Genomic DNA, 17,983 nt, shown 5'->3' on the forward strand with positions numbered 1-17,983 from the left:
AGTAGATGAAGATTCGAAGAAACATATCAGCAGTAGATCATACATCTGACCTAATTCATGCTTTAGACAAACGATGAAACATACATTATTAACTCGACATACATATTTGAAGGTTTAAGAGAAAGATATGGTCAGAGGCAGCAAGGTAGGCCTTCATCACAGCATTTACTAAATTGTCATGCCATTATTATTGTGGCTTTACACAAACAGTCCCTTTGCACTGCAAGAACTTTGAGCATCCCTTACACCGTAGTAGAGGAGGTGGTCAAAGCACAATCCAGAACATTGCTGGAGAACGGTCTTGTTGTGCTTGTGTAAACCATAAAAGGGATTCCTTTGATAGACTGCACTAGTTTGCACCTGGGTTGCACCAGTGCAAATATTGCAATTTTTTCACAATTGTAATTGTATTTATATAGCGCTTACTACCCTTGATGAGGCATCAAAGCACTGTTCCGCTAGTAGCACGCTACTCGGAACCAATTTAGTATAGGGAAATATGAATTAATTTGAGCAGTAGACATGTGAGTTTGTTAGTTGGATTGAAAGGATAAAGGAGGGATAGAGGAGCGAAGAATCTACAAAGTCTTTATTGGGGGATCATAGTAGTAGAAGGTTTGGGATGACTAAAGGAAAGATGGAGGAGGGAAGAGTCTCTAGAAAGGTATTAGGGAGATCATAGTAGCAAATGAGGTCTTCGATAAGGAGGCAAACCTGACAAAACAATGTAGAAAGGGTTATATGGGAAATTTTAGTAGCAGTAGAATGAGGATTGGTGTGATGCAAGGAGGAATAGAGCAGGGGAGAGTCTAGAAATGCTTATTTGGGGATCATACTAGTAGAATGAGGTTTGGGATGAGTCAGAGAGTGGAGGTAGAGGATGTATTGAGAGAGGTATAAGGTGAAACATATGGTAGTGCATTGGAGAGACTCCATTTCTTTTTTTTACAGTAGGAGTAAAGTAATAAATGTATTTATTTATTTATTTAAACAGTTTTATATATAGATATAGTAGTACATGGATGGTATAATGTATTCGAAAGGTAATATATCAATATGTAAGGTGTGTTTAATAAACTCAGACTTTCAACTGTACTTTAAGCTAATTTATTTGTGTTTTTTTTAATTATATATTTTTTCAGTATTTAATAGTGAAACAATCACAGATAAATAGTAATGATAACATTTACATATTATGACAGATAATTATTGAACCATAAGCATTTAATCAAATAACATATGAAAAACTATGCAGTGACCTATATATATTAAGCATAGAATGTACATATATTTCAGCCATAAGTAATATGTATATTTGTTAAGCAGACCTAAAGAATATATACGCATTTAAAAACCTAATTATTATACATATTTATACAAAGATATACATGCATATAATCAAATTAAATGCTTATATACACAGGAATATGCTTCACATTTGTATTTGAGTATGGTGGTTACGTAAGAAAGAGCCAACTTTTGAGTAGTCTTTTGAAGATAAGATAGTTATCCATCGATCTTATTTTAGGGGGTAAGGAGGTCCATCGTTTGGCTGCTTGAACAGAGAAGGATGTGCCCCCTATGGTTCTTTCTTGTATGGTGGGACTTTGAATCGAGGTGCCAATCTGGAACTGTGGTTCCTTTGTTGAGTATATTTGGTGATTTTATTCCTGATAAAAAGGGGTTCTGTTCCATGTATTGATTTGTAGGTGACACAAAGCAGCTTGAATTTGGATCTTATGGCAACTGGTAACCAATATAGGGTCTTCAAGCCAGGGGAGATGTGGGATTGTGGCTGGAGTTGTAGGAGTAATCTGGCAGCAGAGTTCTGAATCAGTTGTAGTCTTTTCATAGTTGATACAGGTGATCAGTGGTAGAGGCCATTGACGTAATAACGTTTAGATAGTACAAGACAGATAGTAGCCTGGACCCTATGTGGAAATTCCAGGTGGGCGAAGATGTGTCGCTGAGTTTTTATAGTAAGGAAGCTTGATCTTGCTTATTTGTCCAGTTGGGCATTCATTGATAGCTTGGAGTCCATGGTAATTCCACGGTTTCTTACATCCTTGGATACTTTAGGAGGAGGTGTCAGGTCGTCAGGCCGTCAGGCCGGGTGGCGGGTGGGCTCTAATATTCCCAATATTATCAATGCGTATGTGTTAGCCATGTGCATTGAAGGCTCCCTTGGAGGTAACTAAGTATCATCAACTCCTCTTCCCATGTAACTATCTTTACACCCCCCTCAATACTCTCATTCCCAAAAAGAAAAATAGGATCAACGAGCGTTCAAAATCATGGTACAGTAAACACACACAGTGTCAGTTAAAATTACACATCTCCGGTTCTACTGATTGGTCTTGATTTATTCATTACATTTTCCTCTATCTGAATTGGTATGGGATTTTTCTTGTGTTGTCTGTTCAGTTTACTATGGTTTGAAGTGCTGCATAAATACTTTACACATTGCCCCTAAGTTAAGCCTGACTGCTCTGTGCCAAGCTACCAGAGGTTTGAGCACAGGTTAATTGGGGGTTTGCTTGTGAAAAAGATTTTGGTTTCTGCTTGAGTAGGTTTTTACCCCCATCAAACAGTAACTCAATTCCATGCACTGGTGTTCAACAGTGAGGATTGGACTTGTGTTTGTGCATTGCAACACAGTAATTTTGGGTTACACTACCATCCCATATAAACAATTTGAGACCATTTCGAGTATTTTAAATTCTCCTTGATTGGCTATTTTTGCTTTTTTTCAAATCTACTCTCATTACTACCATCTGACTGTCTGTGACCATACCTGCAGCAATGGGATTCGAGCTGGTCAACTTTTACACTGTGGGAGAGCTTAAAAAGTTCTGTAAGGAGAGGGAACTCCCTACCAAGAAGGGCACCAAGCTGTTGGAGCTGCAGAAAGCTGGGTGGGTCGTTCACCAGTCATTAACAGCAGCGTAGGAGCAGCATGATAAGGATGATATGGATTAGCAGAACCGGGACCTGGATATCATCCCTCAAACACAGCCTTCAGTGCAGGAGGAGGACCCATCTCCTGAATTGGAACTCCCTGCCAGAGCAGGAAGCAGTGTTTCCTCACAAAGACTGTCCCCCAGAGGAGCTGGCGGACAAGAAGGCAGAGAGGGAGTTCCGTCTACAGATGGCCCAACTCAAAATGGAGGAGAGAAAATTGGCTCTAGAGGAGAAAGAAAATGATTCATGAAAGGAGCCTCAGAAAACTGGATGTTAAAGTTAGAGAAACAGAATCAATCAGTAGTGGAGGCAGCATACACTCACTGCCTGAAGGAGATGAGATGCTCCACATACCCAAAGATCTGGTGCCCAATTATGTGGTGGCAGATGACATTGATAAATGGTTTTCTGCTTACGACGTGACCCTGAGGGTGCACTGGGGAGGGACATGACGGGGGTGGAAACATATGCCTCCACTGTGGCGGGACATACTCCTTAAACTAGAAGAAAATAAGTTACTTACCTGTAAACTGTGGTTCTCCAGTATTGGTGTCTTTCATAGATTCACATGCTTAAATCATTCCCCGGAGTTGAAGTGGGAGTCTCACAGTACATAGAATAGCAATAGACCAGTAAGTAATAGCAATAGAGCAATAAGTAATTACTCTAACCTTAAAGTTAATAGAGAAAACCATTCACTTTAATAGCTTATTCTAGTCATTAGATATGGTCCAAACTCCAGCCAATCAGGCGACAGCACCCTCTAGAACCGTCTCCACAGAGACTCCAGGCTCTCAGATTTTCTACTGCACGTCGTGTGAAGGGAGTCTCCCTGACCTCTGCTCAGTACTTCAACTTTTTCTTCAGGTTGCTTCAGATTTTGTTCTCTGAACATGTCTACTTCTAAGAGATCTCTATTCAGACACTGTGAATCTTGTGGAAAGCTGCGACTTCATTCTGATGATCCCCACAAAAAATGTAAAAATGTATGAGAGCAAAGCCATGCAGATAGGGAAGATCATAGTAGAACTATATGTACAAGTAATTCTTACCATGAACATTAACCAAGAATGTTATTCTAAAACCTAAAAGCCCTAAGAATATTTCAGACAGACCATCAATTAATTTGGATTAATTTTCTCACCTCAGGAGGTTCCTCCACTTTGGGGGTGATTGGCCGAGGTGCAGGCTTTTCAATCTTATGAAGGAAACGGAGTGGCTTTTCTTCCTCTTTACATTTTGTCCTTTTCTCCACAAGTGCCTAGAAGAACAATAGACAACCATTACTAATTGTGACCATTCCCACCTTTAAAAAACGTCCATTAAATAGGACATCTTGTATTTTGGTGGGGCATGAGCTACTTGAAGTGGTCACAGAACAAAATATTTATCTATCTCAAAGATCTCACCAACAGGTTTTTTTGAAGTTCTGATAAGTACCAAGCCAAACATATCCCCTCTGGGGATTAGTACGAATATGTATTGCATGCTCTATTTTGCAAAACAGGTTAAAGGTTTTTCCTTTCTCGAAAGAGACCCATACCAACAAATGTGGGAGAGATCATGGACGGACTCATATTTAAAGTAAACATATTTTCTAATTTGTTACAGAGTCACAAGAATCACCATCTTGTTAAGGTTGTGTAATACAACTTAGTGGCAAACAACAGGCATGATATGCTGCCTGTAAGGACCCACATACAGTGAAGGGTTAACATACTGTAAGTGGGATTTTAACCATATTATGTTGATTATTGGTATAACATCCCAAACAGGGAACCTAATAAAGATGTACTAAAAGTTGTATAATTGATGAAAAAAATAGCTGAAATTATTGTCCTTGTTGATCTTTGAGGGCTGACGCCATGCCTGATTTTCACGATATCAACATTTTGATACAAGATAAATGTACATACAATGAATCCGTGGGAATCATTTATATGGTTAAGTTGTTATACCACAAATGTGACATTACTCTGACCCGCATGCTTCCAGCATAAGTACTTTCTGACAGTCTTTGGTTCTAGTACATACTAAAAAACCTATTTTCAAAAATAACAAATCTCTTAAACTTTACATATAAAAAATAACATAATGATACTGTACAATCTGATAGTAAGAGTTTTAATATTACAAAATTAATGACTTCACAGATCTATTGAGTCAACACAGATTACCTAGTTACTTATTAACAAAAGCAAGTTATCCTAGACAGTATGCACGAAATAAATGACAAACAGCTAAGAAGTACAGAAGATATAGAGGAGGACAAAAGATCATGGGCCATATGTATCAAAAAAGAGTTTTACGATTCTCAAATTGCGATTTTTAGTGAATTGCAATTAGAGAATTGCAAAATGCAATGTATGTAGGATTTGCTAAAAATGTTGCGAATCCTACATATTCCTTAGTTGCGAATCGCAAATTTAGAGTCGCAAATAAGGAATACCTTCCCATTCATTCCTATGGGCTAGGAGGCCCAATAGAGAATTGCAAATTGAGAATGCAATTTCAGGGTTGCAAGGGTGCCAAAAGGACACCCTGTTGCACCCCTGAAATATGCATGTGTGCACATTTTTCTCACATACATGCCCTAAGGGCATGTATGGGCGACATATGGCACTTTAAAAAAATCAAAAAAAGTGCTTTTTTGAAGAAAATCGCAAATTACTACCAACTTGAAGTTGGTGGTCATTTGCAATTCCTTAAGGACAAATAGCAAATTTCTGGTGCTTCCAAATTTAGCAATTCTCTATGTTGTGATGGCCTTTTGGGATGATACATCCCAAAAGGCTTTTTCAAATTCGCAAACGGGCCGATTCTGAGAATCTGCCCGTTTGCAAATGGGAAAGAGGCTTGATACATATGGCCCCATGTGAAGAAGTTAACAATCGTTCAGAGAATAGAGTGAACAGAGTTCAGATTTCGTTCGGACTCAACAAATTTTCTTCTCAATCCCGATTTTTCTATGTGAGATAGGTTTGCCTTCTTGAGTAGCAACATGTCCACTGCTGATTTTTCAGAACTTTAGAAAGAAGTTCTCAGCTTAAATCATTCCCAACAGCCACAGATGTTTCACATATCTCAAATCATATCCATTCTTATATATTTTCTTAACAATCAAATTAAACACTGCTCGGGAAAAGCTCAAACTATGAACAGCAGACAAAAACTCTTGCATTGTGAGTTTGTTTTTGTAAAACAAAAATGTTTGCTGAGTGGCCACATGAAATATTGCAGCTGCTCAGCAAACCGTCATTGCCTTCAGAGGAGTGCCGTGGCAGCAGAATACCTGCAGACGTCTAAATGTGGCCCTATGTCTTTACATTGGTGTTAAGGTCTACAGTGCATTTTCAGTTACACTTTTACTAGACATTTTATTCATTTTCTTTAGCTCAACATTTTTATTAGGAAATTCAAAGCATTCAATGCATAAGACTTTCAGGAGCTGATCTGCGTCGCCAGAGAAAATAACATTTAACCTCCCTTTAGCACGGACCAACACCTTTACCACATACACCCTTCAAAGAATGCACCAAAAATGTAATCTACATCACTTATATACATTACATTATTGCAAGAAGGATATACTGCTCTCGTTGAAGCAACAGGATGGAGCATACATGAAATTCAAAACAGTGGTAACTTGAAACATCAACTCTCTACTAGCACGGTTATCATATTCACGTCAAGCCTCTACCGCAAATTACTGGGCTTTCAGTAACTGTGCAGGATACCAAATGCCTTAATAACCATTTATTACCATGCCCTGTAGATATAGTTAAACTTTGCGTAAGTTTTACGTTAAGTAGAAATAGTAAAATTAGAAATTTGTGATTAGTTGCCTTTAAAACACTGCTTGATTAGTACCCTGGCTGCCTTCACCAATTCCTCTCTTTGTTGGCGACCATACAATTCAATCATACTACTGAGACAGTCTAAGTGTAGCACAAATCAAGCAGGGAAGTAATACATATCTGCGCATAGCAATAGTGCATGAGGGTCCATGGAGAGAGAGGAGGTGAATAATACAGTTGTGAGGAAAGGGGGGGTTGGCAAGTTTCTGCCTGATGGGCCTCAGTTGAGAGGAGCCAGGGTCCCCTTATCAAGGGTCAATGAGGCTGTATTGCACTTGTGGTCCCCTCATTTCTTTCTGAAATGCTTTAGCAATAGTGCAAGCCTTGCGAGGTGGTAGGGGGAGAAGTATTCATGCCTTAGGTACACATATAGAGAAGGCCTGAATGCTTGGTTTTTAGTCTGGCAACATTGTATGACACTGAAGATGGTTGGTTTTTCAGCCAGATAAGCCACTGTTTTGTGGCCGATTCTGCCGTCATGGAGGGGCATCAATCTAGATGCTTACATGGGTTGTGTTCTTGTCTGTTCCTTTTGGCAATATGAACACATCTGCAGGAACCCAGCAGCCTCTAGATTTTCTTGGTATAAAAATCTCAGCAAAATCTGTACCATAAACATTTTGAGAGCTGTGCTACTTGTCTTCACTGGCACTTCAAGTTTCTTTCCCTATTAGGCTATTTATAAGCACTGTCCTATTCTCCAGCTGCATGATAGCTTCTGCTGCATGATTCCGGACCCCCCTCAATGTTTCTGAGTGCTGGAAGCCTTTCTTAAACTAGTTTTAAAAACATAGGTTTTGCTTCCAAGTCCTTATAAGTCGGTCTCTAATTCTTGGATCATTGTTTTCAGTTTCGCGAGGGAGTACACGGTGGATGCCACCATAGCCTCTGATGTTTTATAAGAGGTTTTCAGATTGGACAAAAGCACTTTTTGCCCTTGGGGAGGCCCAACATACTTGACAGCACTAGTTATTGAGGCTTGGAACCTGTAGGGAGATCTAAGGGAGGAAAGATATGGCATAGTATTTTCAAGTTGTAAAAGGAAGCTTTTGCCACTTAAATATCTTGAGTTGGGAGTAGTGGTTGGAGGACCTCAGTTTATGAATAGTTCAGTTTCAAATGGTTCTGTACCATCCAGTGCTCTGTCTCTCAAAAGCATAGTCCTGGTCTGAGGAACCCTGGTACAAAGACTTTTTTAGGTTAGGTTGATCTGCGCCCTATCAGCTTAGTTGTCATGAGTAAGAGTGAAATAACTAATATGTCCCAGGAGTGGGGAAAGTGTACATTGAAAAGAAGATGAGAGATTGTTGAGCCCATCTGAGGGGTAAACGGTACCGGACAGGATTGAGGAAGAGTTACAGTCCAATCTCTGTCTGCGAAAAAGGACTGGATTCAATTAAGAGCAGTGCCCTGATTCCAGAGTCATTTACTCTTCAAAGTAGCAGTTGCTGTTGCTGATGAGAGGTCAAGTAGCAGAAGTCACTGCTATGTTTTTAGAATATTTTAAAAAGCACTTTACACATTCTGTGCCACTTCCAGGTCAGAATTATGTTTGTGTGTCAGAGAAGAGGTTGTTTCAGTTAAGGAACGATTTGATCTGAGAAAAAACAGTTTTCCGATACGTTTGTCCAGAAATAGTGGGTTGGATACATATCTGTATTTGATGGATCTCACTGGTCAAGCCCTTGTTTTTCTTAGCATGAATTTGACCTAAGATATTTTTAGGTTACAAGGTAAATTTTGGGATGAAAGTAATTAATGATGGCTTTGGCCGGTATGGCAGCAGTTTATGCTTGGAGTATGCATTATAAATACATGAGGAGAGGCTAGGGTCGTTGGATGAGCCAGCAAGGTTGATGTTTTTAATTTGTTCAATCATTTCCGTTATTGCAAGCAAGTTGAAGAAACAGTGACCAATTTGTGTGAGTTGGGAAGAATGATTGTGCATGACTAGCAAGAGAATTAATGTTTTTCGATTTTTCAATTAAATGATCTGAGAGACAGTTGCAGAGTTCCTTAGAGAGGCTGGTACAAGTTGAGACTCAGTCCGAGTTAAGAAATTCATAGATATCTTAAAAACTCCAAAATAATTAGATTCATAGATAATTTGAAAAGACAGACATGTTGCATTTGAGATATGATTCAAGCTGTGAGGTCCTTTAGCTTTCTTGATGGCTTTTTGTAGATTTTGTACTGCTGTTCGAGCTGGGTTTTCATATTGTGATTGCCTCCATTGTCGCCCCCGGCTTCCAATTTCCATTTTTCATAGCATTACATCTGAATAGAACCACCAGGCTTCCTATGAATTTGCCAGTGCCATGAAGCTTTTTAGTTGAACCACTGCATCAAAGGCCACAGACAGGCCTAAACCAGATTGCTAGCTACCAACCAAAAGGGGTAGCTTGTATGACCCTTACAGAACCTGGGCTTAACATGATACTTTAAAAGGGTTCTCTCTAGGGATAAATTAGCAAAATAAGCTTATAATCACAATACTATTGTTGTACTGGACACGCCATGTTATTTAGCTCAAAACAATACTTTACAATGACAACCATCATAACGCCTTAAATATTGGCAACAATATCAAAAGAGTGTCTTGCATTACATTCACAGACTTTTTAATAATTCATCCTATCGGCATCATTCGTATACTTTCTTGAAAGTCCATAGTACACTATTCTCCTTGTTGTTGCATTATATTGTGAGGTGTCCACTTTTTCTCTTATTATGTGATCCAACGTATGGGTAACATAGCCACACTGCTGAGAGGTACATCTGTATCCAAAACAATGGTTGTGTATCCTCTAGCGTACTGTCCTTTGACCAGGCGTAACCAGTGGAGCTGTCTTTCCCGCCCGGGGTCGGATTGGCTCCTGCCACACCAAGATGGCGGCAGGCTGAGAAGTAGCGCCATAGAAGGTGGGCCGCAGCTGTAAAGTTACGGCTGTCTGGGTCCGGAAGCAGGAGGAGTGACTGTGTGGCTTGAATCTGTGGCCAGTGGAGGTGTGGCAGCGAAGGAGAAGGTGTGTTGCCGGAGCCTGGGGCCTGAGTCTGCTGGCCTCTTGAGGGAGCCAGCAGGCCCAACGGAGCTGCAATTCCCCATTGGGGGACCTTTTTTGGGCCCGGGGTGTGCAGCAGATGGATTGGCACTTGTCGTGACCAGGGGCAGTGGGCTGTGGAGCAGTGGCAAGGAAGGAGGCCTGCAGAAGTGATGAGGCAGCCGCCTGTGGTTGGAGGCTAGTGGAGCTAGTGTACTGCTGGGGCCAGCAGGATTGCAGCTGTGCGGAGGAAGGCGCATTGCCTGAGATGGGGGTACAAGGCTGTCGACCCTTTGAGGGCATCAGAGAGGTTCTGAGGGCCGTACGGGAAAACACAGAAGAGGCCCTGTATTGCAACGGGGTGGCCACCTGGGCTTGATGTGTCCCTCAGCGCCCAGTGGAGACTACGCAAAGTGGCCAAAGAGCATGGAGCGGTACGGCCCACCCAAGTGACCAGGGGTCCGGCTGCTACTGATTTCTGGGCTGCCGGTGAGCAGAGTGTGTGTGTGTGTGGGGGGTGCATGTGCCTTTCTGTCGGTGGATGAAGCGCTTCTCCTGGGACTGGTGCGCTTCTCTACGGTGCCTCCTCAGGAGCTGTGGTCGGGGAGTTGGTTGCGGCCTGTAGAGAGAAATGGTGGGGCATGGCTTGGCAGTTCGGGCTGGACTGTTCCCATGAGGCACAGGGTCAGACTGATTTGCATATGGCCATGTCTGAACTGGGGTGGCAGAGTGGGCTAAAGAAAGGTGATGGATCAAACCCAGATCTGTTGACTGGGTGTGAGTGTTTGATTGGTTCTGATGCTCCGTCCATTACCACCCCCTTTTGTACCGCTTTGTTCGCCATAAGTTGGCAGGGTATGCTCAGACGTGAGTCCCTTGCTCACCTTGCCACTGGATTCAAGCAAGCCTGGCTGAAGACGGCTGAAATGCCAGAAACCGGTCCTAGGAAGCTTGTTTCTGGTCCAGGGAAGGCATGGCTTGGCAGTTCGGGCTGGACTGTTCCCATGAGGCACAGGGTCAGACTGATTTGCATATGGCCATGTCTGAACTGGGGTGGCAGAGTGGGCTAAAGAACGGTGATGGATCAAACCCAGATCTGTTGACTGGGTGTGAGTGTTTGATTGGTTCTGATGCTCCGTCCATTACCACCCCCTTTTGTACCGCTTTGTTCGCCATAAGTTGGCAGGGTATGCTCAGACGTGAGTCCCTTGCTCACTTTGCCACTGGATTCAAGCAAGCCTGGCAGAAGACGGCTGAAATGCCAGAAACCGGTCCTAGGAAGCTTGTTTCTGGTCCAGGGAAGGCATGGCTTGGCAGTTCGGGCTGGACTGTTCCCATGAGGCACAGGGTCAGACTGATTTGCATATGGCCATGTCTGAACTGGGGTGGCAGAGTGGGCTAAAGAACGGTGATGGATCAAACCCAGATCTGTTGACTGGGTGTGAGTGTTTGATTGGTTCTGATGCTCCGTCCATTACCACCCCCTTTTGTACCGCTTTGTTCGCCATAAGTTGGCAGGGTATGCTCAGACGTGAGTCCCTTGCTCACTTTGCCACTGGATTCAAGCAAGCCTGGCTGAAGACGGCTGAAATGCCAGAAACCGGTCCTAGGAAGCTTGTTTCTGGTCCAGGGAAGGCATGGCTTGGCAGTTCGGGCTGGACTGTTCCCATGAGGCACAGGGTCAGACTGATTTGCATATGGCCATGTCTGAACTGGGGTGGCAGAGTGGGCTAAAGAACGGTGATGGATCAAACCCAGATCTGTTGACTGGGTGTGAGTGTTTGATTGGTTCTGATGCTCCGTCCATTACCACCCCCTTTTGTACCGCTTTGTTCGCCATAAGTTGGCAGGGTATGCTCAGACGTGAGTCCCTCGCTCACTTTGCCACTGGATTCAAGCAAGCCTGGCTGAAGACGGCTGAAATGCCAGAAACCGGTCCTAGGAAGCTTGTTTCTGGTCCAGGGAAGGCATGGCTTGGCAGTTCGGGCTGGACTGTTCCCATGAGGCACAGGGTCAGACTGATTTGCATATGGCCATGTCTGAACTGGGGAGGCAGAGTGGGCTAAAGAACGGTGATGGATCAAACCCAGATCTGTTGACTGGGTGTGAGTGTTTGATTGGTTCTGATGCTCCGTCCATTACCACCCCCTTTTGTACCGCACGCCAGCTGTAGGCAGCCCTTGTGGGGGAGCAGGATGGATTGTGCAGTGTCGGAGGCCTTGTTGGCATTTGAGGCCTCGGACAAGAGCCTAGATAGAGGGCCTATACCGCAACTATCTTGGTGACGATCTAGGATACCAATACCTCTCAAACTAAAAAATGACACAGTCACTCAGGAGGTGTGGCTGCTGCGGGCCGACCATAGGAAATTGCCGTAGAGGGTTGGGGCAGCAGAACACGCAGATTTTGCCACTGGTCGGGGGAGCCCTGCTCCGCCTCGAGAAGCTGATGGTGGATAATGCGGCCATAGAGGCAAAACTGGATGACTTGAGAGGGTCGCCCCTGCTGTAATACCATCCAGATGGTGGTGATCCTGGAGTGGGCGGAGAGTCAGTTGAACCAGGTCTCCCCTCTAGCTCAGTGGTACTGGAGGGGAGACTATCAAAACTGCTTACTGTGAAAAGGGCCCACAGGGTGCTGGGCAGGCCTCTTTTCCCAGGTCCTCTCGCACCCTGAGGGAACTGTGGTGCAGCTACTGATTTTTGGAACCAGGATCATATCTTGTAGGTGGCTAAGGCTCATGGACCTTGGCTGTTGGACAGAGGTTTGTTTAACATATATCCGGATTACACAACATATTGACAGTGTTGGTATTGGAGTTCCAGGGAGGCCATGCCTGATCTGTGGGCAACCCGTGGTCGGCGTTGGATGTAGATAAGAAAGTCTTATGGGCTTCAATACAATGATACAATTGATGGGGAGTCTTTTGGCATGTAGGTGAACCGGAGGAGCATGACTGCCAACCTGATTGTGTGATCAGACAATGTGTTCTGTGGGTCATGGCCTGCCTCCAGTCTCCCCAGTTCTGAGCTTCCTGGAAAGGCTGGATCAGCGGGTACTTTGGGGGAAGGGGGGCTTGTAACAGGGACCTCAACCCTTGGGGGAGTGGGTAGTTTCAAGCTCACTGTGTGAGGATGTGGGGCAGAGGTGTTTTTTGTTGGGGGTTGGGGTTGTATTAAAGTCAGACAGCGGCTATAGTGGCGACACTGTGGGTGGGCAGGTCTTGCATGGCTACAAGCATGGTGCAAGGGTTAGTGGAGCCTGGCCCCCGTGGTTCAGCTTCTGGTGGCCTGTGGGTCCTCTCCTGGAATGTTAATGGTCTTGGTAGCAGCATCAAGAGGGGTGTGGTTACACAATTCACATCCAGGCATGCCCCAGATGTAGTTCTGCTGCAGAAGACCCACTTGGTAGGCAATAGGTGTAGTTTCTTTACCAGAAAGCCTTATATGTTGGTGGTCCATGCAGGGTTCTAGCGGTGTTCCAGAGAGGTTGGGATTCTGCTTCCCGTTCAAAGTGGTGAGGACATGGGCATCCCTGGATAGTTGTAGAGCAGCTACCTGCGGTACCTGGGGTGGGCTCCCTCTCACCATAATTTCATGGTACCTTCTGCCATGCCTGAAGACTGAGGGCATGGCCTGAATGGGAGACTGGTTGGTGGCTGCACCAGAAATCCTCATGATTTTAGGCGGGACCTCAATTTGGCGGCGCAGTGGGACAGGGACAGGATAACACATGCCCGCCAGACACCTAGGGTGGATACACGCCTGGCTACGCTCCTGGGGTCCATGGGTCTGGCTGACTTGTGGTGGGTGCAGCATCCCAACTAGAGACAGTTCTCTTACGCAGCTAACGCTATGAAGTTACTTTCCAGGCTGTACTATCTTTTGGTCCTGCAGAATCAAACTGGTTAGAAGGCGGATGCGCATTGCTTGCTGAGAGGTAACTCAGACCATTCCCTGATCATAGCGACATGCCGGAGCATAGGGGGCCAAGAGGGGGGTTGGTGACCTGATACATGGGAAATAATGGACTGGGGCACCAGGAAACATTTGGTTGTCGCGACTACTAGTTATTTGAAAAAGAACAAGGGATCGGTGTCCTCAGAGTTGTTAAGGGGCCTACAAGGCTGTGGTCTGGAGACAACTGATTTCACACACGGTTGGGAAAAAGTAGGAGTGCCTGAACCTAGCGAGGAAGTTCGTGCAAGGGGAGGCTGACTCTGGGCCCGGTATATCTGAGCAGTGTATGGAGCTGACTGTCTGGGCGATGTTTATGGTTGGGGTGAGTTGGAGGGAGTGTTTCTCATTGGTGTATAACTGGCCGGCTTGCTGGTCTTGTGTTTTCTTTTATTGGTGTATTGTCTGTAGTTCATTGAAAATGCCAATAAACAGATTCTTTAAAAAAAAAAAGATCCTGGTTCCAGAATGGGAAATAGTGATGAGAAAAGTAATAGAAGATGAAAATGTATCAATTCATCCCCATCTATCTGCAGCACTTCTGTTATAAATAGATACTGATCAGCATTAGGGTTACCCAGCCTACACCAGTGTAAGATGCAAAGGTCTTCAAACTGGATCTGAGGCCTTAAATGGCACTTGAGGGGTCAAAGACAATATGATAGAACAAGACAAGTTAATTCGGAATTTCTTTACATATGTTGTGAGTGGAAGTTATATTTACTTGGGACATTCCAAGTACATACAGAATGTATTACCATTGTAGAGTCCTACTGCATTACCTTATGGACTTGTTCTAGTTCTAAATCCAGCCTGGCTGCTCGCTTAAGGAACCCATCCTTGGTGGTGAGATTACGTTTGGGAGTCTTGATTCGGGGCTGGGTGACAAAGTCAGGTAGGTTTGCCTCCAACTCCAACAATCCTGGGAACAGAGGAAGATAATAATCACAGTCAGAAATGTCAGTTTACTTAAATGTTATTCATATCTCAATATTTACTCCCATTGGTTTCTACATACAAGCAGGATATCCATACCTTCATAAGAGCTGAGAAAGGGGTTTTTCACAACGTATCGTTCAGAATTGCGATCTGGAAAATAGCCGATCCGGGTGAGAGGCGCATAGACCTGGGAGTCATAGCTGCTATAGTCATGAATGATGTCTCGACGCTCCAGCTTCCCCTCAATATTCTTCATCGTGCGTGTCAACTTTCTGATTTCTGAAACATAAATGAAGTTTTGACGACTAATGTGCCATAAAATGACTTGAAATATGCAGGTCATCACAACTTTGTATACCAACAGAGCTGACACATGTTTTCATCGCTCGGAGTTCAATAAGATAATTACAATTTACTTGAGCATGTACTAAAAAAACATTAATAAATAGGCAATCCAGTATGTAGTGTACACTGCAAGTAATAATGGCATTCACTGTGATTCCAGTACTCTTAGTTCTGCCGCTCCCTTCTTCACAACTGATTGGTGATGCCTGATACACAAGCAGCACCAGAAAAAGCATCTCCCAAAGGACGCTTATTCATTAGTTTCAAGGAAACAAACTGCAGGTGTCTTATCATTTTATGCAGACCATATACCTTAACCATGCATAACCAACAGTCCCAGTCTAGTTTCCAAATATTTTTCGTACAAATGTATACAAGAGGATGGCTAGATGGCTGTGGTGAAGGATGGAAAGCAAGAGCTAAAACTAATGTAATTATCATAAAGGTAGCTTTAAGCACTATGGTGGCCTGGCTCTAGCTTCTGCTTGGTTGGTTAGGAACCTAATTCCATAGCCTTAACAATGTTGGGAGTAGGAGACAGCATATGCCAGACCAGACTTTAAGTCAATGGGTTGGACAAAAGGTCTTGGACAAAAGCTGCAGTTGTACATAAACAAAAATACATATTTGGATCTATTAAATAGTGTCTCGCGAATGTGCAGATCAATGTACAAGTTGCTGCCTTATGTCAGCAACTGGTATATTTCTGTTCCAAACTGTTGTAGCTGCTTTTCCTCCACCCTGGCAGAGGTCTGCGTAGTAGCTGATAGCATAACATGATACAGGCTACACTATCCGTATAACAACTGATTGCTTGGATGTGGCTGTACCCTGTGTGATCTGGCCATAGCTAACAAAAAGCTGCTTCATTTTTCTCATGTTTTGTCTAGGTAAAAGCGAAGAGTTCTTCTAATATCTAGTAAATAGAGGGCACATTCTGAAACTGAATAAGGATTAGGAAAGTAGGTAGATTAATATGAACGGAAGAAAAATACATCATTGCTGATTGAGCTGAGTGCAGAGACATACATATATTGTTTCAGCTGGCATGTGGAAAGTCTCATTACGAACAAGTATCCTGTTGATACTGGGTTATTTTGCGGGTAGCATGTTCTATTATGTATGGTGGCATTTCCTTAGGATGTATATGAAGGGAATGGGTTGTAAGGGGGGAAGTAACTCTTATTGAACTGGGAATTGCGTTATTAACATGGGGATACACTGAGGGTGATATGGAGAAAGGGTGATGTGGATGGGTGGGCGGGAATATTTAAGCTATGTTTGTGTTCGCGGGGAATGTGTATAGATGAGGCTGGCTTCCGCTGGGTTTCAGAGGGGCTTATGGTGGTTGCTTATGGAAGCTCTGTGTATTGTTCTGGTGTGGGGAGGTTCTGTGTGCGTTTGCGGGGTGGAGGCATCAGTTACCGTTTGCGATGCTCGTTGCAATAGCAGGGAGGATGCAGTATTTCGGTGACATGCTTGAAGTCCTGTAGGAGAGTTGCCCATTGCCTGGAGATATGTAGTTTGCGCATTCCCCGACCTCTTCATGTCAGAGGGCGTCTTCCTCAGAAGTTCCCCATTTGGTGACCGTGACTGCTCAGGCTGCTAACGGAGGTCCTGCCGGTGCTCGCCAGTGCATGGCGATTCCACGTTTTGCTAGCAGGAGAGTCAGGGATATAAATCGTGTTTTGACTTTGCGGTGTAGTAATATACTGAGCACGCAGGCGTCCCATGTAGTATGTCATTGAGCCCTGTTACCTTTCGTACTGTGTTGTGAATTGTGTTCCAGTGGGGTTGCAACCCTGGACAGCTCCAGAACATGTGGAGGAAAGTTGTGCTAGGGGCTTGGCAGCGGGGGCATGAGAACTGGGAGTTGGGGGTAGTAGCGTTGGAGATACTCAGGCGTTAAATATGTGTGGTGTAAAAAGAATTTGTTTATATTTTTAAACCGGGGGTTGCGGGATACCTCCCTGTCATGCAGCAGTCTTTGGAACTCCTCTTCCCATTTGTGACATAGTGGGGTGAGTGATACTGCCATAAGGGAATCGTATGGCCCTAAAGATCCATGTAATTATGTGTTGCCTAGGGCCCATTTGAGGTATAGAGTGGAGGACTGGGTGAGTCGCTGGTTCACTGTTGGTTATACGCCATGTACGGCGGCACTCCTGCACCAGTTCACTGTGGAGAAGGAATAGTCACTTCCACTCGATCATCAAATGGAAGGACTGTCTGTGAAGAGGGATCCTACCTTTAAGATCGAGTGATCTGCCCAGATGTGGAGGGCTCGTGATGTGTATCGCTTGTGGCCCCAAGGTAGTCCCGCAAGGGGTAGCGGAGGGGTATATAGCAGAGCCTCTCGTGATAACCGGTTGATACGTGTCATGCAGGAGCATGCCATTGTCACCTGTAGCGAGTAGGTCGATGTTGGTTGGGAGCCTGGTAAGAACAAACATCGGATCACTGGAAGTGGTAGTGGCCCCGTGTCTTTACTAGTCTCTCCCAAGGTGTGTCCCGCTCTCCAACCCGCTGGAGTTGCCTCGAATGATGGGGCTCCCAGTCCACCCTTGTCTACTGGCAGTTGCATTTTGGTCAGGGCGACTCATTGGCGCCCGCTGCTCCATATTAGGGTACTTAGGAGTGTGTCCCGTTCTTGAAAGAAAGAACGGGGGAGGGAAGGGGGGGTACCAGAAGGTTTGCAAAATGGTAAAGAAGATGTGGGACCAAGACAATTTTGGCTAACACGATTTTGCCTAAGGGGATTAATGTGAGGGTCTTCCAGAAGCCTATAGAGGTGCAAATACCCATCAGCGCTTTTCGATGATTACCATCATATCTGTCTTGTGGGGTGTGGTAGAGTCGTATGCCTAGGTAGCTGGAGGCATGG

The 17,983-nt window shown here is 44.2% G+C and overlaps 1 protein-coding gene across 2 annotated transcripts in view; it reads right to left on the bottom strand.

Moving 5' to 3' along the window:
• CFAP91 (cilia and flagella associated protein 91) overlaps window positions 1-17,983 on the bottom strand; it is a 587,002-nt gene that overhangs the window by 200,117 nt on the left and 368,902 nt on the right. For both annotated transcript variants that reach the window (XM_085621057.1, XM_085621056.1), the window contains exons 9-11: window positions 14,851-15,033; window positions 14,598-14,737; window positions 4,106-4,222 (exon numbers count right to left, since the gene is read on the bottom strand). In XM_085621057.1, coding sequence (XP_085477183.1) covers window positions 4,106-4,222; window positions 14,598-14,737; window positions 14,851-15,033 — 440 coding nt within the window. The remainder of the gene's footprint in view (window positions 1-4,105; window positions 4,223-14,597; window positions 14,738-14,850; window positions 15,034-17,983) is intronic.

The sequence above is a fragment of the Triturus cristatus genome, chromosome 8, assembly GCF_964204655.1.
Source record: "Triturus cristatus chromosome 8, aTriCri1.1, whole genome shotgun sequence".
Lineage (NCBI taxonomy): Eukaryota > Metazoa > Chordata > Amphibia > Caudata > Salamandridae > Triturus > Triturus cristatus.